Genomic DNA, 24329 nt, shown 5'->3' on the forward strand with positions numbered 1-24329 from the left:
GGAAATTAATGTGGCTAGAGTGGAGTAAGATGAAGATGGAGAAAAAAGGGAAGGGCCTAGTGCTTGGATTTTATTTTGAAAGCCACGGCAAGCCGTTGGAGGGTGCTGAGCAGGGGGTGAGCTGTTCTGATCTGCATTAGGAAGAGATCCCTCTGGCTGCTGGTGGTATGGTGGTGGGATCGAGTGGGCATGGGCCGCGTGAGTACACGCAGGTAGACAGCCAGGAGGCCGTCGCACTACTATAGGTAAGTAATGAAGCCCTCTATCTCACACTGCTAACTTCCTATAGAAGAATTACAACATGGACCGATGGTCTAATTCTGGGCTAGCTGGCAGTGGCTCAGCTTGGGACCATTTCAGGTGGGTTTGACAGTCCCATCAGCGGCACTTGTAGCTGTGAGCGTTCCGAGCGTTCTGACTCACTGAATCTTAGCAGCACACATAGTTCGCACTGTTGTTTGGGGCCAGATTTATTCTCCTGTCATCGTAGCTGTTTCAGCCCCTGTCGTTCATTTGGTTCGCTCATTCATTCATTCGTTCATTTGTTCATTCATAAAATGTCAAGCTCATCTAAATATGTGGCAGGCACTGTTCCGGGTGCTGGGGAATACAGCAGTGAATGAGATAGAAAGGATCCTTAATCTCAAGAAACCTGTGTGTACATAGCGATGCTTCAGCTGATGTAGAGAGATACTAATATAAGTATAGAAGTATATGTATTTAAGGATTGGTCTTCCTTAAGTGAGGAAATAATTACAAGTAACACCCACTAAGTAGATTTGAGTGAATAATTTCCCATACTCATTTTAATCCTTTTTCCTCCCAAAGAGCATAAAAGATTATTTTGTGTAATGAAAGCTACCTGTTTCTGAATTATGAAGAACACATAACGTTTTTATGCATGGATTTAGTTTTCATTTTTTTTTGCATTAATGTTGCAGCTGTATTGGTACTTTAATAATTTATACCTTTCATATACATTTATTTAATAATGAAATTGTCTGTCTCTCCCACTAGACTGTCAGTTCCATGATGGAGGGAACCCATTTGTTTTTGCTCACCATTGTATTCCCAGCACATAATCCAGTTCCTGGCACATAGTAGGTGCTTACTAAATATTTGATGAGTGAGTGAATGAATGAGTGAATTTGTCTAATTTGCCAAAGCAACTTTGAAGTCCACCTTTCCCATCATGCCACTTAGCAGAGAAGAAAGCAAACCATAAGGAAACCAAGATTTTAGAAATTATGTAATACACTTTACGGGGATTGTCTGCGGCCATTTAGTTGATGTTGTTTTGATGTTTATGTGGTCCTGGTTGAAGTTTTTAAATCGGTATTGGCTACTTTTAGGCACAGCGAGAGTCTGGCACATTCAGCATACTGTTTTTATAGAAAATGGACTATAAATTATTTTAAATATTTCAACAAAATGCTTGAAGAGTATTTTCTGGTTTACTTTACATCTCGTTTCCAGGGGAGCATTCAAGTCAGTTGAGGTACGTCTGTGAATGTGATGTCATTGTTCTGTGTTAAAAGAACATCCAAAAAAAGATGTTTCAAGTTTTTAAAAAACAAAAACATTTGCACATTTTTGCTTTACAAATTATTTTGAAAGACATGCATAGATGCTAAAATTTTAAACAGGATTTTCTTTTTTCTTAACCAGAAAAATTTTTATTTAGATCTTTTTAGTTATTTTTTAATTTTGTAGTTAATTTTAAATATTTATGGGAAAAATGTATTCTTTAAAACTTTGGTTATAAAGAACTTGATTTGGTGGAAAAGAGACTATGTTGAACTGTGGCGTTGAGCCAGCAGATAGAGATCCACTGCAGTGAATTGTTCATATCTCACTTTCACTAGGCCCTTAGAGTGTTGATAACGTATTTTTACTGGTCCTCTCCCACTGTCCTTCCTTTTAGATTCCTCCCGGATTTTTCCAATTTGTTTGTACTTTCCTTGAGCCCCCTAATCAACTCTAGCATATTTCCTTCTAGTTCTTAGCAGACCTGGATGGTTCTAGATTTGTGACCTGGGGATGGGTAAGTGAGAGGTGACAAGGAGACTTTAAAGGGTATCCTATGCACTTCTGGAAGCTGCCTGGACACTCAGAGTGTCAGGGTTGGTGAGGGAGTCGGGATGGACAAAGAAACCATGAATCAGGCCGTCAGTGGGTGAGGGGAAGTTGACAGATGACCACAGAAAGAAGGGGGTTGAGGGTAGTATGGCCAGATCTTAATAGCTTTTTGACAGAGGGTGAGTTTTTCACATGCAAAGGAAAGTGTAATGATTGAGAAGTGGCTGCAGAGAACTTAGAAATGCCAAAGATTGAAGAGATGTGGAGTTTAGAACAGAAAGTTGTTTCTGGAGCGAACAGCAGAAAGGGTTGAGAAAGAAGGAAATCCCAAGGATGAGGAAGGACATAAGGAACAATAAACGGCTGAGTGTAGTAGAGGATGGGAGAGTGGGGTTGGGAGGTAGACTCGTATTTTCAGGGATGAAGGCTCATTGCATTGAGAGGCAAGGTGAAAGGTAATTGACTTCAGTTATCCCAGCGTTGGCCTAGACCGTCCAGTGGTGGAACCATCTAAGAGTTCTGAGCATGACTTGGTTTGGTCTCAGGGAGATGGAGTAGACGGCCAGGAGGTTTTGCAGTGAGCTGTGTCACAGTGTTGGGAGTGACACGTGGACTTCTGCTGGGAACAGGGGATGGGGAATGGTGTCACCGTGCTTGGATCTATCCCTCATGGGCAAAAACCACTGGACACACAGAATACCAAATTATCATCAGTTAGATGTTAAGTCCACATAGGCTATGCAGTATCAGTTAGGACTTGGGCTTTTATTGTTCTAAAAAATAACATAAGGAGTTTGTTTAAGGCTAATCAGATCCCTTAGGACAAGCTTATAGCAGAGAAATGAAGTGCGGCTCTAACTGCATTAATATTATTGTGTTTGATTTGAAATCCAAGAAAGAGGTTAAATAAATTGCCTGTGACATACATGTAATTAAAGGTAGAACCGTCCTAGGAATCCAGACAATCTTGTTCTAGCAGCTGCACCTTAAATCTGAGGCTTTTTAAAGGTCTTATTGACACCAAGATTAAAATCAGTCTTTACCTTCTTTGAGTATACCTCCCAGATCCACATTTTCACTTGTTCCCATTCTGTTTGCACGGTAACTTTGCAAAGGAAGATGGTGTTCCATTTTACAGACTAGAAAATCAAGGCCTTTTTCATTACTAGGAGGTTGAATGTTCACTCATGTTTCTTAGCCTTCTGAATTTTGTTTCTATAAATTGTTGATTTCCATACGTTGTATTTCCTTTTGTATAAGCTCTTTTATGTGTTGCAGATGTTAATAGTTTTTGTCTTATGGAATCTTTTTAACTTTTTCAATGATTTCTGATGCACAGAACTTAATTTTATGCAGTCATAACTGGCTCTTCTAAAAATGTGATTTTTTGTTCTTTTTATCTTAGACTTTCCCTAAGTTTTGTTCCTAATTTGTCGTCTTTCATTTAAAAAATGTTAGCTGTAATCTTTCTAAAATTTACTAAATGCGTGTCAAGGATCTAAAGGTAAAATTTTGCTGACCAGGTCGTCTGCTCCGTGTGTGTTTGATGGCTAAGCCGCAGGTGCCGTTGTGTGCCTGGGTCTCCCAGGCATGCTGCTTTGTATGCAGCTCGTGGCGTCGGACTGCCTGGCTTGTATCCTGGGCCTGCCACTTCCCGGCAGCATGACTTTCCCTCTCTGATCCCATTCCCTCATTTGGAAGAGGACAATAACAGTGTCACGGAGTTGTTAAAAAGATCAAATGCGATACTGCCTGTGAAGTCCTTACCTTTCCGTTTCAGGTTGCGTGATGTCAAGCGTGGGGGTATAAAGCATTTTATGTTAGTGACTGTTTTTCCATGATATTTATTCATTTGTATAGTTACAGGGAACATTTCATAGAGTTGTAAAAACTCACATTTTAGAGATTATCCGGAATAGATAATTTGTGATACCCTTGTTTCCTATACCTGACTGCAGATCAGAGTCGCCTGGAGGAACTTTGAAAAGTCCCAGGTTCCAGGCCTCACCTCTGACTGAATCCCTAGGATGCGTGGCCCAGTCATCATCATTTCCACAACCTTTCTGTGTAGTTCTTACCCAATTGGCTTCGCATTGGCAAGAGGTTGTCCAGCTTCTGTTTTAAAACGTGCTGTGTCAAATAAATAAAGAATAAAACTTGCTGTGTCATAATCTTTGTGGAATAAGATGAGCTAATAAGAAGCAGTTGTTTCTTTTTTTTTTTAAGATTTTACTCATTTATTTGACAGAGGCAGCGAGAGAGGGAACAAGCAGGGGGAGTTGGAGAGGGAGAAGCAGGCTTGCAGCTGAGCAGTAGCCCAACGGGGCGGGGGGGTGGCCTCGATCCCAGAACATTGGGATCATGACCTGAGCCAAAGGCAAATGCTTAATGACTGAGCCACCCAGGCACCCCAAGAAGCAATTGTTTCTGATCTCTTCCATATATTATATAAATGTATGAGGGTAGGTTTTGCCCTTTTCTCGTGGATCACCTAGTATTGTTGCTTTAAAAAGAAGATTCTCGTTCATCTTAATTGTATTTTCTCCAAGTTTAGTCATAATTTTATGTGAAAGATAATCTGTTTCTTGTACATGACTGACAATACCAAACATTTGTGCTTAGTTCTGATAGAATATTGGATATTTGTTTTAAATTTAGTTTTAATCATAAGTTTTTAACTCTGAAGTAATTCTCTAATATTTTTATTTTTAGAACTTTTTGACAACTACATGCAGCAAGATGCCCATGAATTCTTAAATTACCTACTAAATACAATTGCTGATATTTTACAAGAAGAGAGAAAGCAGGAAAAACAAAATGGCCGTTTACCTAACGGTAATATCGACAGTGAGAACAACAACAGCACACCAGACCCAACATGGGTTCATGAGATTTTTCAGGGAACATTGACAAATGAAACCAGATGTCTTACTTGTGAAACTGTAAGTATGTCATAAAATTTTGTATAGAGCAGATTGAATTCATTTTTATCAAAAGTTCTTTGAGGATGAATGTGAGAGATGAACATGAAGGTTGTGTACTTGTCAGTTGAAAGGACTCTGTATACTTTTTCGTAATGCCGCTTATTAACAGTGAATACCTGAGGTGACAGAAGTTGACCCTTGAACAATAGGGGTTTGAACTGTATGAGTCCACTTATTTGTGGATTTTTAAAAAAATATATAGTACTGTAAATGTATTTTCTTTATGATTTTCTTTTTTTTTTTTTTTTTAATATTTTATTTATTTATTCGTCAGAGATAGAGACAGCCAGTGAGAGAGGGAACACAAGCAGGGGGAGTGGGAGAGGAAGAAGCAGGCTCATAGCGGAGGAGCCTGATGTGGGGCTCGATCCCGTAACGCTGGGATCACGCCCTAAGCCGAAGGCAGACGCTTAACCGCTGTGCCACCCAGGCGCCCCTTCTTTATGATTTTCTTGATGACATTTTCTTTTCTCTAGCTAACTTTATTGTAATACATACCATGATACATATACAAAATGGGTGTTAATGGAGTTTTGTGTTATCAGTAAGGCTTCTGGTCAACAGAAGGCTATTAGTAGTTAGCTTTTTGGAGAGTCAGAAGTTACACACAGATTTTCAACTGCGGGGACGGAGGTAGGAGGTTTTGGCGTCCCTGACCCCTGCATTGCTCCAGGGTCAACTGTATTTGATTTTATTTCAGTGTAAGAAGCCGTAGAGCCATGTTCTGGAAATCATATGTCTGTGTCTTAGTTAAGCTCATAAGAAACTTACAAGTCAGGGAGGTACATTAATTTGTTTTCTTACAATTATGTTTATTTCAATTATGTTTATTGTTTATTGTTGGAATTAAAAACCAGAGCATACTGTGGACACTCAAGTGGGGGGAAGTACCCACTTGCTGGATACTTTGTGAAGATGAGCAGTAGGGAAGAAGCGTGAAAATGGATTTTATGTGGGATCAGATAGCCCAGTCCCTTTGTTGTATTCATTTCTCAACAACCTTGTTACTTCATTTCTCATTTGAGGAATGAAAGATCAGGCATCTGCTATTCAGTTTTGCCGGTGGAGCCAACAGGGCCCTTTCCAGCATGTCTTCCCCTTCAGCACAGGATCCGGTTTATAGCGTTTAGTAGTTTGCATTGCATGTAGCTGTCATGTTTTCTTTAGCCTCCTTTAATCTGGAACATTTCCAGGTTTTTTTAGTCTTTTATGACATTTACATTTTTAAAGAATACGTCCTTTTTAAAAAATCTAGCATTTCTCCTCTGGAGTCTGTCTCATGTTTCCTTCTACTGAGAGGTGGGTATGCGCTCTTGGCCGGAGTGATTCAGTTAATGTTGTGTCTTTCTCAGGGTCTCACGTCTGGGCACACAATATCCGTCTGCCTCTCGTTGGTGAAATTAATTTTGATCTCTCATTCATTTTCTTCAGTTGATAATGACTGGTTTTTATTCCCTGGCAACTAGTAGGCAGTCTGTGGGGGGACACAAATATCTTGTTCATCAAAATCTCCCCTGAGATTTAGCATCCGTTGAGGATTTTTGCCTAATCCAGTCTTTACTATGATGGTTCTACGACTAGTTTTTAATAGCACAGAAGAGTAGCATCGTCCATTGGAAAAGAGAATCCACAAGCAAGGAAAGTAAGACAAATGTTTTATGGATGTTTGGAAGAATAGCATAGTTACTTGTTTGACTACATCAGATAAACATGCACTTGTGGAGGCTAATAAGAAACTGTATTTTTTTTTTAATTAATGGACTTCAGAAAAGTTGAGTGGAAAGTACAGAAAGTTCCCAAATATCTCTCTCCCAAATATCTCTCTCCTTTCCTCCACTTTTCCCTGTGATTAACTTCTTACATTAATGAGGTGCATTTGTTGCAGTTGATGGACCAGTAATGTACATTATTCACTAAAATCTGTAGTTCATATTTGAGTTCAGTCTTGGTGTTGTCTGTTCTGTGGTTCCATTTGTTTTGACAAATGTATAATGACACATGTCTATCATTACAGTATCATACAGAGTAGTTTCACTCTGTTTCACAAATTAATCCCTCCTTCCTCCCCAAATCCCTGACAACCACTGATGATTTTACTGGCTCCATAGTTTTGACTTTTCCAGAATGTCATATATAGGAATCATAGAGTATGCGGCCTTTTCAGATTGTTTTCTTTCACTTAGCAATATGTATTTAAGGTGCCTCCATGTCTTTTTGTAGCTTTGTAGCTCATTTCTTTTTATCACGTAATTATATTTCATTATGTGGATATACCGCAGTTTATCCATTCACTTATTGAAGGACACTATTGAAGGACAACTTGCCTTCAAGTTTTGATGATTACTGCTTTGCCTTCTCTGGGCCTTTTGCCTCTCCATAGAAACTGTAGAATCATAAAATTTAGAAACTAGTTTATTACCCACAATATAATGTGCTGTGATTTCGAAGGGGACTGTTAAATCTATAGATCAAGTTGGAAAGAACTGACATCTTGACAGTCTTGAGTCTTACTGTCCATTTACATGGATGATACATTTATTTACATCTTTGATTTAGAAAGAAATCATCTTGTAGTTGTCCTCATGTCGATCTTGTACATACTTTGTTATGTTTATATAGGTAAGTGTGGTTTTTGTTTGTTGTTTGTTGTTGGTGCTAATGCAAATAGTATGGTTTCTCTCTCTCTCTCTCTGCTCTTAAAGCAAATGGTGACTCTTTTGGTTCAACCATGAATAAAAAAGTAGGGTCTTTAAAAAGTAGAACCATAATCCATACCAATGAGTGATCTATTGACTGTTGATTATGCATTGATCTTTTTAACTATAACCAGGCATTTGGAAAATGATAGTTGTCAGTAGTGTAGTTTTAGTTAATGAAGGACACAGTAGTAATAAATAAATAAAATTATCTTGTGGAAATACATTTTTATTGGTGATGCTCTCTCACATCAAGTGAAAGAGGTATGATTGAGTGTTTGAGACATTAACATCCTGTGAAGATGTTTTTGGGTTGGAATAAGGATTATTGCTTATTGCTGCAGCCATTAGTTAATTATGGTAAGAGTTTGGGCAATGTTTGATGTCAGGAATTGGTCTCAATACTCATATTTGTTCAATCTAACCAACTCCAGTTATTTTAACAGAAGTTTAGTAGATACCTCTTATAAAGAAAAATTTTATTGTAGCTGAGTTCTAAGCTTTAGGAAATAAATATATTGTCCAATTATTAGAACAGTATTTCAGTTGGAATAGTAGGTATAATCAGAGAATTTGGCAGTTGCTTAATGTTTGGTAGGATGGAATTTGGTCCGTGTTAGAAGATATGTATAATTCATCCTCTTCAATAAAACAGAAAATGGTTAAATTTGCTTAGCATGTTGAGAAATGCAGTAATACATGAAGCTGGCAAAATAGATTGGGGAGGTTTTTGGGGTATTGTGGTGTAAGGCTTTTGAAGTTTATATTATAGACTAAGGATGATGGGGAGTGAGGATTAGATGGAGAAAGTGATATCACCCATCCTTGTTTGCTCAAATATTTGTTAATTTTATTTGTAACGGATGGATAGTGATCCTTCCACCCATTCTTCGCTGGTTCTCCTCTAGTCTGCAATATATATTTGCAGATAGTCTCCTCAGAATTAAAGGTATGAACTGAGAATATTTCCTTAAAATCTCAGTCATCATCTTCCAGTTTCAGTAAATGATCATTAATACTGTGCCTTTATCAAATTCAGCGAGAGGGATGAAATTGAGAGTTTCTCAGAGTGAATAAATATCATTTCTTCATTTAGTTTTGCACAAATATTTGAGTACTGACTATGCCAGGTAGAAGATGGGGAGGTTGGCAGAAGATGAGTAAGACCCTGATTCTGATCTCAAGATGCCCGTAGGTGAGCATGCAGACTGGTCAACCAATAGGTAATTTCAGTACAGTGTGTTATAGTTCACGTAAGCACCAGAGTCCTTGGGAGTTGGAGAATAGTAGAGCTGACCTATACAGGTGGGAGTGGGAAGGAATTGTGCAGGTTCAGAGTGGGCTTCTTGGAGGAGACAGGGTTTGTATGGCAGGTTTTAATAATGCAGTTGTTAATATCCCGGTTGGTAGGAGGTTGGGTTTCTGTAACAGCACCCTCTTCTTGTGTTCTGTTCTTCGGTGCTTTCTTCTGGTCCCATTCCTTTTCTACTGTTTATTCTTCAAAGGTGGGCATCCTCCAGGGTTTCATTCTGGGCTGCTTCACACTCTGCCTTGGGAGGATCACGTTCCATTTCGTTAGCGCCTGTGCTGTTGACTCCCCACCCACATCTCTAGCCGACAGTTCTTTACTGAGTCTCCCACATCCTGGGTGTGACCTGACATTAGAACATGGGAGTCCAACAACAACCAGACGTGTTTACAAACACTTTTAGAAGTTAAATACTGCCCCACTTGGTGGTTTCCCGGTACCAACACAATTGTCAACCCAAACATAGTAACTCAGATATATCCAGATGATCCAGAACAATCCTTATGTCAAATTTTTTATCTTGTAATAAGGATGAAAATCTAAAATGAACTCCCCTGAGGCAGTGCCTGAGAACTACAAGCCTCATTTTGAGACTCTTTAATCTTATATTTCTCTTTAGCCTACACATAAGGCCCTGCTCAGTCTGGCTTTAGCCTGTCTCTAGCATACTGTCCCTCGCCACCCTACTCTCCTTCCTCCCAAACTGGGCCAATTCTTTTTCCTGACCCCCTTTTCCTCTCTCTGTGTTGTCTTTCTTATTCTCTCTTTTTCACTGAATCTTTCGAGACCCACATCACTTATCTCGTGGTGTCAGTAGACCTTGTGTGCATAATACTCTTAGCTACACCAGTTTGCGTAAGTACATAATATATACAGCCACATAATCTGTCACAAGTTAATGGTACTGAGCTTATAAAACTGATGCACAATTTAAGCAGGAAAGCATTTACTATGCGGGTGTATAGCCCTTGTGGGTGAGAGGCACAGCCTGAGATCTCTTGTTGAGCGCTCACCTTAAGCAGAGTCATTGAAGGGAAGAGCTAGGAAAATTGATGTCTGAAGTTCTGTTCTAATCCAATTGAAGTGAATAAATAATAACTTGAATTTTTTTATCAGATGATTTGCCCATAATTCAAGTAGAACTTTATGTTAGATTTTTTCTTGAAGAAGGATTAAATAAGGTCATCGATGAAGATTGCAATTTGGCATTTTAGGCTTAATTATTTCCTTGAAATCTAAAACAACACAGATGTGATGCCCTTTGCCAAGCATCCCTATTCAGTCTTAGCCTGTGTGTTTTTAAGAATTAGTATATATGGGCAGTTTGTTTCATGCTTTATAATAATACCAAGGTTTTGGAACGTAAGAGGATTTCACATCCTGGCCTTTAGCAGAAGGGGAATCAGTTACAGGTGCACTTTGCTGTTTGACCTGCACATGTGTTGAGAGTCATTTACTCAGTGTCCTTTCAGATAGTCCAGATCCAGCAGATTTCCTTTGAAGTCGGGAGAAAAAGAATTCTTCATGTACTTACTACTAATAATAGAATGAATGCATTTAGTTTTGTCATTTCAGAACAGTGATTTACTATTTAAAGAAATAAAAGGTAATTCCCTATTTTTACAGATAAGCAGCAAAGATGAAGATTTTTTAGACCTTTCCGTTGACGTGGAACAAAACACATCGATCACTCACTGCTTAAGGTAACTGGAGAGTTACTTGTTTTGAAATTTAATGAATATCTTTGGTTTAGAGTATTTTTAAATGAATACACAATTTTCTGGTATAGACAAAATAAATTTATTTTGAATTTTACACAGGGGTTTCAGCAACACAGAAACTCTGTGCAGTGAATACAAATATTACTGTGAAGAATGTCGCAGCAAACAGGAAGCACACAAACGGTAACTTAGCGTTTTTAAAATTTGTTTGTGATTCTCTGGCAGTGGGTGTTATAGATGGGCCTTTCTAGATGAAAGTGGTGTCTGAAAATTTACACTGAGTAAAAATTCTTAATTTTATCATTAAGTAATTAAGACTCACGAAGTTATTATTAGATAAACAATATTCAACTCTGCAACATCCAGTGATTTTCTACACTTAGTAGAAGTTGCTTAAGAGTCATAAACCAGTACAGTTAAAATACTTGACTTTGAAGCTTGCCTGCTTCTATAAACGTTTTCTTGGTGAGGAGAGAGAAGGGGCAAAATCCTTTCCTCGCCCCTCCCCTAGCTTCTGCTGTTCCTACACAGGATCTTGTATCTTCTCTTACTTGGTATTTGGTGTCAAGGAATGGAATCATTATCATCATTCTTGTTATTTTACTTTTTGTTTTGAAACAATCTCATGCTCAAAGAAAAGTTGTATGAACAGTTCCAAGAATGCTTTTTTACCCCAAACCACTTGAAAGTAAGGTCCTGATACGATGTCCCATGATCCTGGACACGTGAGTGGCTGTTACCTACCAACAAGGAAGTTTTCCTGTTGCTGTATTCACCCACGTGGGCCAAGTAATACTGAACATTAACTGTCCTCGTGGAAATTATTTCATTAGCACGTATGTCCCAGTACTGTCCTTTATAGAACAAAAGGATCCTGCCCATAAACACATTACGTTTATATTCCATGTCTCTTTAGTCTTTTTACATTTGAACAGTCCTTTCTTGACTTTAAAAATCTTGACACTTTTGAAAATTATAGATTATTTTACAGACCGTCCGTCTTTGGGTTCATTTCATGTGTTCTTATGATGAGGTTCAGGTTACGTATTCTGGTGGAAATCTCACAGAAGTGATGCTCTGTTCTTCTCATTGTATCCTCTTATCCACGATTCTGGTTTGTCTCACGTGTGGGGATCCCTCAAACCGTTCCCGAAACTCACTGGAAGGACTTACAGGACTCAGCGTATATAGTGAGGCCCACAGCCAAGACTCAGTACAGGGAAGGATGGCAAAGCATCTCAGCATAGTGGAAAGCCAGGGGAGCTTCCAAGAGTTCAGTGCCGTGGAGTCACACAAGACACACTGAACTCCTTCAGCGCTGAATATGATGTGGGGGTAGTGTTGTCTTCCTGGAGGCTCATTACAGACTCAGTGTCCATGGTTTTAAACTGGGGGCTGGGCACATAGGCACCCTCTGTCTAGCATGGATCACAATTTTAGACTCAGAAGGAAAGTAGGTGTTGAGCATAAACCATATTGTTTGTTCAGACAATTTAGGCATGTCGAGTCACCCTTATCAATTAGGATATGGTGGGAACACTCCTCAAATCCAAGTTCTCCTTTGTTAACCCAGGACCATCCTTGCCAGCAGGCCTTTCTAGAAAGGATAGTCTGAGGCCTGCGAGGTTAACCCTTTTCTGCACATCCCATTACTGGTGCTGTTATCTTTGAGCACTTGATTAGGTGATGTCTCCCAGAGTTCTTCACTGTTGAGCTATGCTTTTGCCCATTTATATCATTCATAAGTATTTTGTGTGGAGGTATTTTGAGATTGTAAATATATCCATTCCTCATCAGACTTCTAATTTTTTTCATTTTCTAAATCTCAGCATGGGCTCAAGGATTTTTTTTTTTTTATTCAGTGGGTTATGATCCATAACCATTCTTACTTACTTTCATGTGGAAGTTATCCCGGGTTTGGCCAGTGGGAGCCCCTTCAAGCTGGTGCCCGTGTCTTTTTGACATGTCCCATCATTCTTGAGTGCTTCTTTACTTTGCGGTGTAACAAAATATTCCAGGCCTATTCTGTACTTTCCTTGCCCCACTCTGGTACCAGCCTTTTTTTTTTTTTTCTTAAAGAATTTATTTATTTATTTGACAGAGAGAGAGGCAGCGAGAGAGGGAACACAAGCAGGGGGAGTGGGAGAGGAAGAAGCAGGCTTCCCGCTGAGCAGAGAGTCCGATGCAGGGCTCCATACCAGAACGCCAGGATCATGACCTGAGCCGAAGGCAGACACTTAAAGACTGAGCCACCCGGGCGCCCCTGATACCAGCCATTTATCCCAGAAGGCCTGGTTTCTTTTAGGAGAAGAATGATGTTTAGAAAGCAGGACTCTGGTATAGGTGTGCTCACTGATACTGGGATGTCTCTGTTCCTGAGTCGCCTCAGTGAACAGAGCTGGGTGGTGTGTGTGTATACATATGTACTATACATATGCTTACATCTATACCTGTTTATCTTATCTGTTGAGCTATTGATACTGAAAAACCATGGAGTCACAATTACATCCGCATTTTCAGCCGACACCATAGGGTTCATTCTAGTTTTCTCCTTTTTAGTATTTGTAATTTCCTTCTCTGACAGTAAAAATTGGTTCCCATTATCTTTATATATTTAGTTATTTGGTTAGTGACCCTGTCTGTAACCGATCTTATCCCCTCAACCCCTTGCATACACACAACTTTCTGTCGAACAGATGTGCTCTTTGCTCTGCTTGGGCTTCTCTCCTCTGCCTGCCCAGATATCTACCCTGTATGGCCCTGCCTCATGGTTACAGTGAAACATCCATGAAAGAAAGAAGAAGAACTTAGATTTTTAAATGATTGTATTTTTGTTTTTATTTTGGACACAGGTATATCTATAAGGAAGGGAGACGTTTTAGGTCATCAGACGTTTTAAGTCATCAGAACAGGTTACTCATTGTTCCCTTCTATTAGTGAAGATGATCGGAGTACCTCACCTAGGTTGTCTAGCTTTATACAGAATTTATCTGCTCATAGACTCCTTTTTATATGGCACGCCTATTGAACTATACATAGCACGGCCCAGGAAAAATACTGGCTTGGTAAATGTAGGTGAAACAACCGTAAGCTGTTCCACAATGGGAGGATAAAGCATATGGGGAAAGGCAAAGTGATGTCGCCAGGGAACTGGAATGAGAGGGTTCAATGGCTTTGTTTCCGGTGGTGTTTTCCTGTCCTCTGGGCATTGGGGTGGGAGTGGTGCTGGAGATTTTCAAAGAGCACCCCTCTGTCACTCCTCTGTGCCTTAGAGCAGGCTCTGATGATGAGCAGCTGGACTGGGAGCTGAGCCAGCCGGACTGGTTCTCTGCTACACATCCTTCCTCTCTTCACTCCCCGTACGCTCCCTTTTATGCCGGATGCACCGTAGCCCACTTTCAGGCCCAGTGATGTCTGTGCGAGGCGTTGGGGAAGACTCGCAGTGCCCAGGGCAGCTGGGGTCAAGCTGTCATGGCCACCTGTCTTTCTCTGTCTACCCTGATCTAGTAATTGAGGTTCTTCCTATTCCTGAGGGCAAGTTCTTCCCTTTTGCTCCATTTTCATAACCAGATCCATATCTTCTTGCATATGCAGGTCCTAGTCACGGTCAGTGTCAACGTCAGCAGCCTTGTAGTCGGCATCCCCAACCACCCCTGGCACGCACCCTGCCTTGGTCCGTTGAGACTGCAGAAACAAAGTGCCATAGACTGGGGGGAGTGTAAACGGCAGCTGTGGCCTTCTTAGAGTTTTGGAGGCTAGCAGTCCAAGGTCAGGGCGCCTTCTCACTGTGCCCTCGCGTGGTGGAAGGGTGCTAGCAAGCTCACCAGGGTCTCTTTTTTAAGGATACCAGTTCCAATCCTGAGGGCTCCAGCCTCATGACCTAAGCACCTCCCAAAGGCCCCGCCTCCTGGTACCATCACGTGGGGCCTTAGGTTTTGAACATAGGACTTTGGGGGGACAGAAGCATTCAGACTGTAGCACCCCTCCTGCCTTCCCCATTAGAATCCTCCTGAATCTGACCTGTGTTTCTGGTTTCCTGGGCCCTTGTGTCTTTCGACAGGTTGCTGTCTGGCTGCACAACTGGTAGCATCTCCGGATAGCACCCAGTACTCTTCCCCCTCTGGTCAGGGCAGTCCACACCCGCCTCCCCTGTCCGCTGGCCGGCCTTTCTTGGGAACACGCTCTGGCCAGCAGGCTCTGTTGTGTCTGACTTTCCTCTCAGGGCTGGCAACTCACATCTAGTCATAGCTGCTGTTCCCCTCTCACCCCTCGGCCCGACCTGCCCCAGGTAGGCCTAGCGGACCTGACAGTATATGAGAATGTGGAATTGTATGTGTGTACAACTATGAAACTCTTCTGTGTGGTCGAGACTTCGCTGTCGGGGCGCCTGGGGGGCTCAGTTGGTTTCGCGGCTGCCTTCGGCTCAGGTCATGATCCCAGCTTCCTGGGATTGAGTCCTGCATTCACATCGGGCTCCCTGCTCAGCGGGAGCCTGCTTCTCCCTCTCCCTCTGCTGCTCCCCCTGCTTGTGCTCTCTTTTTCTCTCTGTCAAATAAATTAAAAAAATCTTAAAAAAAAAAAAAAAAAAAAAAAAGACTGCTCTGCCAAAATAATTTTAATAAGTTCTTACGTGCCTGCACTGGGATGTTTAATTTCTCTGTGGCAGAGTTTGCATGTTAGTGCCCTTTGGCCCACATTCAACATATAGACCTCTTTGCTGGGCTCACACAGTTTATGCAAGTGGGAAATTTTACTTGAAAATGGTTTGTGGGTTTTCTTGAGGGGGGAGGGTTAAAAAAAAAATCAGACGGCATTGGAATCTGGAACCTGCGTTCCTGGGGCCATCTGTCACCTGCAGTGGAGTAGCTGGTATTATGGTCTGGGAATGGTTGCAGACAGTGCCGGTTCTCCACCACCCCCACTCCTGTAGGGCTCTTCTTTGGGGGCTCCCCTGGGTCTGCTGCTGAAGGAAGCTCCTGAGAGTTTCTTTCCCCCGTGACCTTTGAGCAGCAGATGGAGAAGAGTGCGGAAGCCAGGTGACTTGATGGGGTGCAGAGTATTCTGCAGTGAAATTCAGAGCTCAGGAGTTTCCTGGCGGGACCAGGCTGAAGCTGCCCTCTGTGAAACTTTTCCAGAGACTGAACCTTTAGCTGGCTTCTTCCTGTTCCTTCTTGGCTCCCTGGGTCAGGGTCTAAGACCCTAGGTAATAAGACCCCAAGTAGGAAGGATGTGCTCCTCATCGCTGTGGTCCTGGCCTCCTCTTACACTGGCTGCTGCAGGTTTGAGTTCGTAACCTGGTATGTAACGCAGACAATGCAATTTTGCTAAGAAAATAATATCTGTAGTCTGCTCATTTCTGGTTTCGTGGTGAAATATTTTGATTAGGTTGGAAAAGGACATGCTTGTTTTTAAAAATCACATCGTTGATAAGCGTAAGTTTTCTGCCGAGATCTAAAATTTCTGGAAAATTTAAGTAGGGGCGAGGTTGCTTTTCTTCAGGAGGAGAAATATGCTATACTAATATTTTAAGATCCCGCTTGCATATTTATTATTATTACTTTGCTAGTTTAGGAATATAAAGGAATCTTTCCATTTTTACAGTTATTGGTCTTTGTTTAGAAAGAACCTGAGGAAAAAACATCATCATTTCATTTAGTAGAACCATTATATCATCACCAAGTGAGGCTTATATGTTGCTGGATTCGGTTCACTAATGTCTTGATTTTCACATCTTTGAAATATCATGATTGGTATTAATAGTCTGTACTTTTCTTATACCTTTGTCAGGTTTTGGTGTTGGGTTCATGCTGGTCTCAAAACGAGTTGGTGATCATTCCCTCTGTATAAAGGCGTTTGTGTAAGATGGGTACAGGCGTACCTTGCTTTATTGCACTTCACAGATACTACGGTTTTTACAGCTTGAAGGTTTATGGCCTCCCTGAGGCAATCAAGTCTATTAATGCCCTTTTTCCAAGTCAGCATTTGCTGACTTCATGTCTCTATGTCATATTTTGGTAATTCCCACGGTATTTCAGACTTTTCATTACTATTACATTTGTTACAATGATCTGTGATCTTTGATATCACTTGTAATTGTTTGGGGGTACCACAGACTGTGCCCATATAAGATGATGAACTTACCTGATGTATGTGTGTGTTCTGACTGCTCGATCCACTGGCCTTTTCCCCACCTCTTATCCTCTCCTCTGGCCTCTCTGTTGCCTGAGACACAACGAAATTGCAGTTAGGCCAGTTAGTAACTCTGCAGTGGCCTCTAAGTGTTCAAGTGAAAGGAAGAGTCACATGTCTCTCACTTTGAATCAAAAGTTGGAAATGGTTAAGCTTAGCGAGGAAGGCATGTTGAAAGCTGAGACAGACTGAGCGCTAGGCTTTTGCGCCAAACATCAGCCAAGTTGTGAGTGCAAAGGAAACATCCTTGAAGGACATTAAAAGTGCTACTCCAGTGAGCACATGAATCATAAGAAGGAGAAACAATTTTATTGCTGATACTGAGAAATTCCGAGAGGAATTTGATCTCCTCTGGCGAGGAGTTCAAACCAGCCCCAACATTCCCTTAAGCCGAAGCCTAACCCAGAGCAAGGCCCTAACTCTGTCATTCTGTGAGGGCTGCGAGAGGTGAGGAAGTGGCAGAAGGAAAGTCTGAGGCTGGCAGAGGTAGGTCCATGAGGTGTAAGGAGAGAAGTCAGCTCCGTAACATGAAGTTCAGGGTGAAGCAGCAAGTGCTGGTGGAGAAGCTCCAGCAAGTTCCCCAGAAGGTCCAGCTACCAGAGTAATGACGGGCTACACGCAACAACAGGTTTTCAGTGTAGACGAGACAGCCTTCTACTGGAAGAAGATGCCACCGAGGACTCTCAGAGCTAGAGAGGAGAAGTCAGTGCCTGGCTTCAAGCTTCTGTCTTGTCAGGAGCTAATGCAGCTGGTGACTTCAGTCGAAGCCAGTGCTCACTGACCATTCCGAAAATCCTAGGGTCCTTCAGAAGGACGCTAAACCCACTCTGCCTGTGCTCTATAAATGACACAACAAAGCCTGGATGACAGCACATCTGTTTACAACATGGTGTACTGAATACTGTTAAGACCTGCTCAGAAAAAAAAAAAAATTCTTTCAAATATTGCTGCTCATTCATTGATAATGCACCTGGTCACCCAAGAGCTCTGTTGGAATGTACAATGAGACGAACGTTTTCATGCCTGTTGACACAGCATCCGTTCCACGGCCCATGGATCAAGGAGTCGTTTTGACTTTCCAGTTTTATTCTTTAAGAAATACATTTCATAAGGCTCTAGCTTTCATAGAAAGTGATTCCTCTGATGAATCTGGACAAAGTCAGTTGAATCCCTCCTGGAATGGGATGCTATTAAGAACAATGGGAAGAGGTCAAAATATCAACATTCGTTTGAAGTTTGGAAAAAGTCAGTTCCCACCCTCCCGGAGGACTTGGAGGGGCTCAGGGGTTAGTGGAGGCGGTCATTGCAGAGATGGTGGAAACAGCAAGAGAACTGGAGTTAGAAGTGGGTCCTGAAGATGGGACCGCAGTGCTGCGATCTCATGATCAGACTTGAATGGATGCGGAGCTGCTTCTCATGGATGAGCAAAGAAAGTGGTTTCTTGAGATGAAATCCGCTCCTGGTAGAAATGCCGTGAAGGTCGTTGCAACAACCACAAAGGATTTAGACTCTTACATCAACTTAGCTGATAAAGCAGCAGCAGGGTTTGAAAAGACTGACTGTAATTTTGAAAGAAGTTCTGTGGGTGAGATGCTCTCGAACAGCATCCCATGATACAAAGAAGTCCTTCATGAAAGGAAGAGCCAGTCAATGTGGCAAACTTCATTGTTGTCTTTTAAGAAATAGCCACAGCCACCCCAACCTCCAGCGGCTGCCAACCACCATGATGAGTCAGCAGCCATCAGCAGTGAGCCAAGACCCTCGTCCCCGGCAAAAAGATGATGTGACTTGTTGAAGTTTTAGATGATGCTTTGCCTTTTTTAGCAATGGAGTATTTTTTAATTAAGGTATCTGTTCTGTTTTTCTAGACATAATGCTATTGTGCATTTAATAGATACAGTGTAGTGTAAATCTAAGTTTTGTATGCACTGGGAAACCAAAAGTATCATTTCACTGGCTTTTTGTGATATTTGCTTCACTATGGTGGTCTGGAGCTGAACACACAATATCTCTGTGATATGCCTGTTTCTTGGATTTTCCCAAATTTTCATAATATAAAATAACTCTAGAAGTGAATTTTTTTCAGAAGCCTTGTATTTGAGATGATGTATTTCAGTTCTAGAAGTGGGATTACTGAGGCAAAGGCCATAAAGACTCTTATACTGCTAGATTTCTTTCCAGGAATGATTATCTGCTTGTTTATTCTTGCTAATGTTTTTCAAAGGCCGGGATAGAATAATAAATGTTTCTGGAATAATAAGCTGCCCACCACATTTAAGATTTGTAGGATGCAGATTTAGTATAATGCTACAAAATGATTTTTGTTTTCACTTCATTAGAGGCAATGGCTTAGTAAATTTCATTTTTTAATTATGAAAAGTGTTTTGCTTCATTGAACATATAGCATTCGGTTCTGCTACATTTGTCAAGTATCTGTCTTGTGCCAGGCATGTTGCTTGATAGAGAAATAAAATGAAAAAAGAAAAAAAAAAAGATTTCTACCTGCCAAGATTTCAGATCCTAGAAGAGGAGAAAGACCCATAATCATCTAAATATTTTATGGCGTCATAAACCGTACACACACAATGAATCTGCGAAGTGCCAATGGCAGATTGAAGGGAGGAGATATTGATCCCAGGGGTTACAACATTTGAGCTGAGCCTTCATTCAGAAGCATAAACTGTCGTTAGAGAAGTAGGAGTGCAGAGGTCGTGTCAGGGAGAAACGGCATTTAAGGGCATAATACAGATTAGTTAGAATGTGGAAGATGGACAGTGGTTTTACAGTTAAAGACTTATCTCCTAAATTTGCAGGTTATTTAACTCCCTTTCTATGATGCATGTAGTCATCATTCTTCATATGGAGTTATTTCTTATCTCTGGCAAACACCTTTCACGGAATGGTCTTTAATGCTTTTCTCATTGTGTCCTGTTCTCCATCCATTATTGAATTATATAGACTGGTAGAACCACTGGCTTTCAGTCTCCACTCACATCCAAAGGCGTTAGCAGCTTATGTAAGGAACTGGTTCTCCTCCACCCATCATTGGCATCATATGCAGTAAGCCTTATCCTTAGGGACCTGTATTTCAGAATAAGGATTTCTGAACAAAGGACTGATGCCGGTCCATCTATTTTGAAGTCGTGTGGAGTAGAAAGTCAGATTATGTCATTTGATGATGATGGGTGGGGTGGGATAGTCTTAAGATGTTCAGAATGTTGCTTTGCCATTAAAAAAATAATTGGTAGGAATATGCAAAAGTGGGCAGTGCTGGGCTATTAAAACTGACCATGAACTATTTGTTAGCGGAATCATAAAGTTTGATAGTTCTTTGAAGGACATGGTATGAATGCCTTTCATGAAATTTTGTTTCCATGTTTATTTGAATAGGATGAAAGTTAAAAAACTGCCCATGATTCTAGCTCTACACCTGAAGAGGTTTAAATACATGGATCAACTTCATCGATACACAAAACTGTCTTATCGGGTAGTTTTTCCTTTAGAACTTCGTCTGTTTAACACATCTGGTGATGCGACCAATCCTGACAGAATGTACGACCTTGTTGCCGTGGTGGTTCACTGTGGAAGGTAACTGCAGCCGTGGGCCGAGTGGGCGAGGGTCTCTGTCCGTGGGGCAGGCGTTCAGGACGGTCTCAAGGGCTTCTGCTGTAGACCTTTCACTGTAGACCTTCTAGGGGCTTTAGCATCAGGATAACTTGATTGCAAAATGGGATGTTTCAGATACAATGCATTTATCATTTCCTCCTTAAACTTTTATATATTGAAATACTATTGCCCAGATTTGATTTTTATTTTTATTCTGTCAATATTACTTTCAAGGAACTTTAAGACCTCTTAGTTTTTCTTTTTATTTCTTTTTTCTTTCCTTTTTTTTCAGTAAAAATGATGCCTAAATAGATTTTGTAAAATAAATTATTTCTGAGATGAATTGCATATGTTCATCATGTTAATGGTAATGAAAAAAATTTAAATGGCTTTGGAAATAATCTTTAAAGACAAGTTTTCTGATTTTATCGATCAGTATGTTTATTTCTTGATAGTCAACTTAGTGTGCCATCTCATTCTATATATGTGCATTTATAAAAATAGCTCAAAAAAGTCTCAAAGCTACAGGAGCATCACACGGTCAAAATTTATATTTGGAACATGCAGTCTTCATTGACTGTTTAGAATTTCCTGTATAATTTGAAAACAGACACTCATTCTTTCCCTGCTGGCTTGGGGAAGCTTGTGCTAACAGCATGTTTCAGCCAATGAAAAAAGTCCTTGGCCTTCTCACCTTGAGCTGTTCCTCCCACCTTTCTGTTCAGAAAATGTATGGGCAGCCCGGGTGGTAACCTTGCTGCAACTCCACTGTTCCTGTCAGCCTCTCTCCCTGTCCTCCGTCCTCAGCGGTCATCTTTCTTTTCCGCGTTTGGACCATCCTGTTTCTAAAGGAAGGCTGGAGACACCTGAATGGAGGAAAACCTTACCAGACAACTTAACCTTGGTGGAGTGATTCAAACCAGAGGGTTTGGAGTCAGAGAAACGTGGCACTTGGTTCTGTTCCTGCCATTTACGGCTGGTGTGACTTTATACAGTACCCCCTGAATGTCCACTTTCTCTTGTGTAAAATGCAGGTCATGTTAACAACCCCACTGTGGTCTTAGGGTTAAAGGGGGAATGCGAATCACTTAGCCGTTCTTCTGTTTTCTTAACATAACAGCATCGTAACCTTTTCTAACTTAACTGTTCCTTAGCCTCTTCAAATTTGGGGACGGTTACTAGTTTCACTTTCCTTAGATTATGCTAGAGTGCTTGGAATTGCTCTGCTCACAAGACCGTGAACTCTGAGATTCCTGACCACAGCCGGGCCGGGCCCCCTCCCTGACTCCTTATTCCTCTTCTCTCACTGTGACTGCCCCTGCCTTCCTCCCCTCCCGGCCTCTTTCAACCTCTCTGGCAGCCATCCTGGGTGCTCTTCCCTCCAGCCCAGCCCCATTTGGTGCCACGCCTCTGTGTTCACATAACTGCTGGATGCATCCTGCCAGCCGTAACTTACCGCATGGTGCTGCATTATATTTCTCAGATTGGAGGTCCGTTTCTGTTACGAGAACAGGCACGTCTTAAAACAGGAAATGATTTGTCCATTAACAGAAGATTAAAGACATTTTCAAATCTTATTTTTTATTTATCCGATTTATTCGTGGTTATGTTTCACGCGAGAGTAGAAGGGGCATACTTTGCCTGCATCCTTCCGCTGTAGACGATGCTCACTGTTAGCAAGCCTGTGCCGGTCCAGCTCACGCGTTCTCACTCCTGAATGTCTGCTGTGTAGCAGATTTCTAGCAGGTGCTTGCGGAATTACTACTCGTGTGATCCTTTCAGCCCATCTCAGGCTCCACTGTAACCTGCCTTCCTGGATTCCTCAGCCCTCTCCGTCCCACCTCCTCTCTCTCGCTGGAGGGGGTCTGGGGGTTGCAGTACCCCTGCAGCTCTGCTTTTATATGCTGCGGGGCCCTGCATTGTGTTTGTGCAGGGTTCTCTCCCATACTCACGTGTCTTCAGGGCGGAAGTTGTTGGTGCCTTTCTCATCCCCACAGCGGCCAACACTGTTATTTGCACGGGTGAGGCATTAATACATACTGAGCTGAGCACGTCTTAGGTTGAGAATGCAAATCTCTAGCCCTCGGCTTTCTTAGGTATGAGTTTATTAGCCTCGGCCCTTCCTCATCTTACTGGTTTCTGTAATTAACTTTTGTCTTTTGTTCTTCAAACTACCTCTTTGCCAGAGGAAAAAAGCTGCCTACCGTTTTCAAGTCTCACACTTACCAGCCCTCAGCCCACCTGTCTCCTTCCCTCTCAGGCTCTGTTCCTCAGCCTTTCTGGGATTTTTCTTTATGTTCACCACCTTAAAAATTAAAAAATAAAAAAAAAATTCTTTCTCACTATAAAACACAAGACTCTTTAGATGAACCCTATAGAAATGGGGAAAATATATATATTTTTTAGTTTTTATTTTTAAATTTATTTTAGCATTAAAAGCCTTTAAAAAAAAAAGTTCTGAGGTATTTTCTTCTGTGGAGAAAGAGCGGTACTCTTGTTTTTGTCATTTTGTCACCTGAGGTACTCGTCTCACCTAACAGGATCAGGGGAGCCCAGACAAGGACACACAGGAGGCTGCTTATTCTATTATCTGATCTTGCTAGTCACCATAAACAGCAATTTGTATTGAAAATCATCTCAAATTCTATAATAATTACAATGGAATTATAACTTAATAAAGAATTATATAGAAGCTTTTATAATGAGTCATACTTAAACTGGGAGAGATTAAAATCTTTGCCATGTCCTTTATAAAGCAAAGGATTTTTTTTTTTTAAAGAAATAATCCTACTTGCATTTTATGCATTTCTAGATTTCTTTATTCCAGATTTGTTTAAAATGAGATGCAGGGGCAGTTCTAAGAATTACAATGATGCTAAGATCTAGGTACTTAAAAATAGCACTAATAATACTAACAAAATGTCATTTGTTTTTAAAGAAGTTTATGAAGGTCAAGCTTGATTTCAGAACTATAGATGTGGTATCTTTGCTTTTTTAGGCATCACATGGTATCTTTCCTCAAGAGAAAAATTATGGCCAAGGGAATAAGATTAGAAAAAATTCTATGTGTGTTGTTCTGTAGTTTAACCTGGGGTGCTATGACCTTCTGCCATCCTCCCCAAATGCTAAAAAATATATTTAATTTTTTATAGAAGCAAATTTGAAAATTATTTTTAAAATTATAATTTAAAAATTATTACAAAGACAACAAATTATTTTAATAGCATAGCTTTATATAAATAGAATGCTGGTTATGTCTCTCAAAGTAGAGTACTGGTTATTTGATTATAAAATTGAATGCCAGGTCACATCCGTGTAGCTAGATAATAGTATTTTTATCAGTTTCAGTTACTCTCCTTTATAGAACATGAAGTTGAGGGCATAGAAGAGTGATCTTAATAAACATTGTATAAAATTAACTTCTCTTTCTCTTTGTTTTAGTGGTCCCAATCGAGGACATTATATTGCAATAGTTAAGAGTCATGATTTTTGGTTGTTGTTTGATGACGACATTGTAGAAGTAAGTAGTTCTGAATTTCTTATTTTTCTTCAAAGTTATGTGTGTGTTTTACTCTTCTCTTTTTCTCCCAGCCTCTCATTCATATGACAGGTGACGAATATTGTATAAATGTCAAGATCTTCAGATTGTAGTCGGATTCCTACTTCTTACTCCCCAACAGCCAGTCCTGATGCTTGAATGGTCAGGTGACCTTCAAAATGCTTAGAATAAAACAAAGAAAAGCTT

The 24329-nt window shown here is 40.8% G+C and overlaps 1 protein-coding gene across 7 annotated transcripts in view; it reads left to right on the top strand.

Annotated features, from left to right (window-relative positions):
- USP12 (ubiquitin specific peptidase 12) overlaps positions 1–24329 on the top strand; it is a 155833-nt gene that overhangs the window by 127385 nt on the left and 4119 nt on the right. For 6 of the 7 annotated variants that reach the window (XM_044381715.3, XM_044381709.3, XM_044381710.3 and 3 more), the window contains 5 exons: positions 4792–5021; positions 10695–10771; positions 10889–10972; positions 20369–20566; positions 24026–24104. In XM_044381715.3, coding sequence (XP_044237650.1) covers positions 4792–5021; positions 10695–10771; positions 10889–10972; positions 20369–20566; positions 24026–24104 — 668 coding nt within the window. Of the gene's footprint in view, positions 1–1017; positions 1101–4791; positions 5022–10694; positions 10772–10888; positions 10973–20368; positions 20567–24025; positions 24105–24329 lie in introns of all 7 variants that reach the window. The other variant, XM_026493036.4, reaches the window with a different exon arrangement.

This window comes from Ursus arctos, unplaced genomic scaffold, assembly GCF_023065955.2.
Source record: "Ursus arctos isolate Adak ecotype North America unplaced genomic scaffold, UrsArc2.0 scaffold_10, whole genome shotgun sequence".
NCBI lineage: Eukaryota > Metazoa > Chordata > Mammalia > Carnivora > Ursidae > Ursus > Ursus arctos.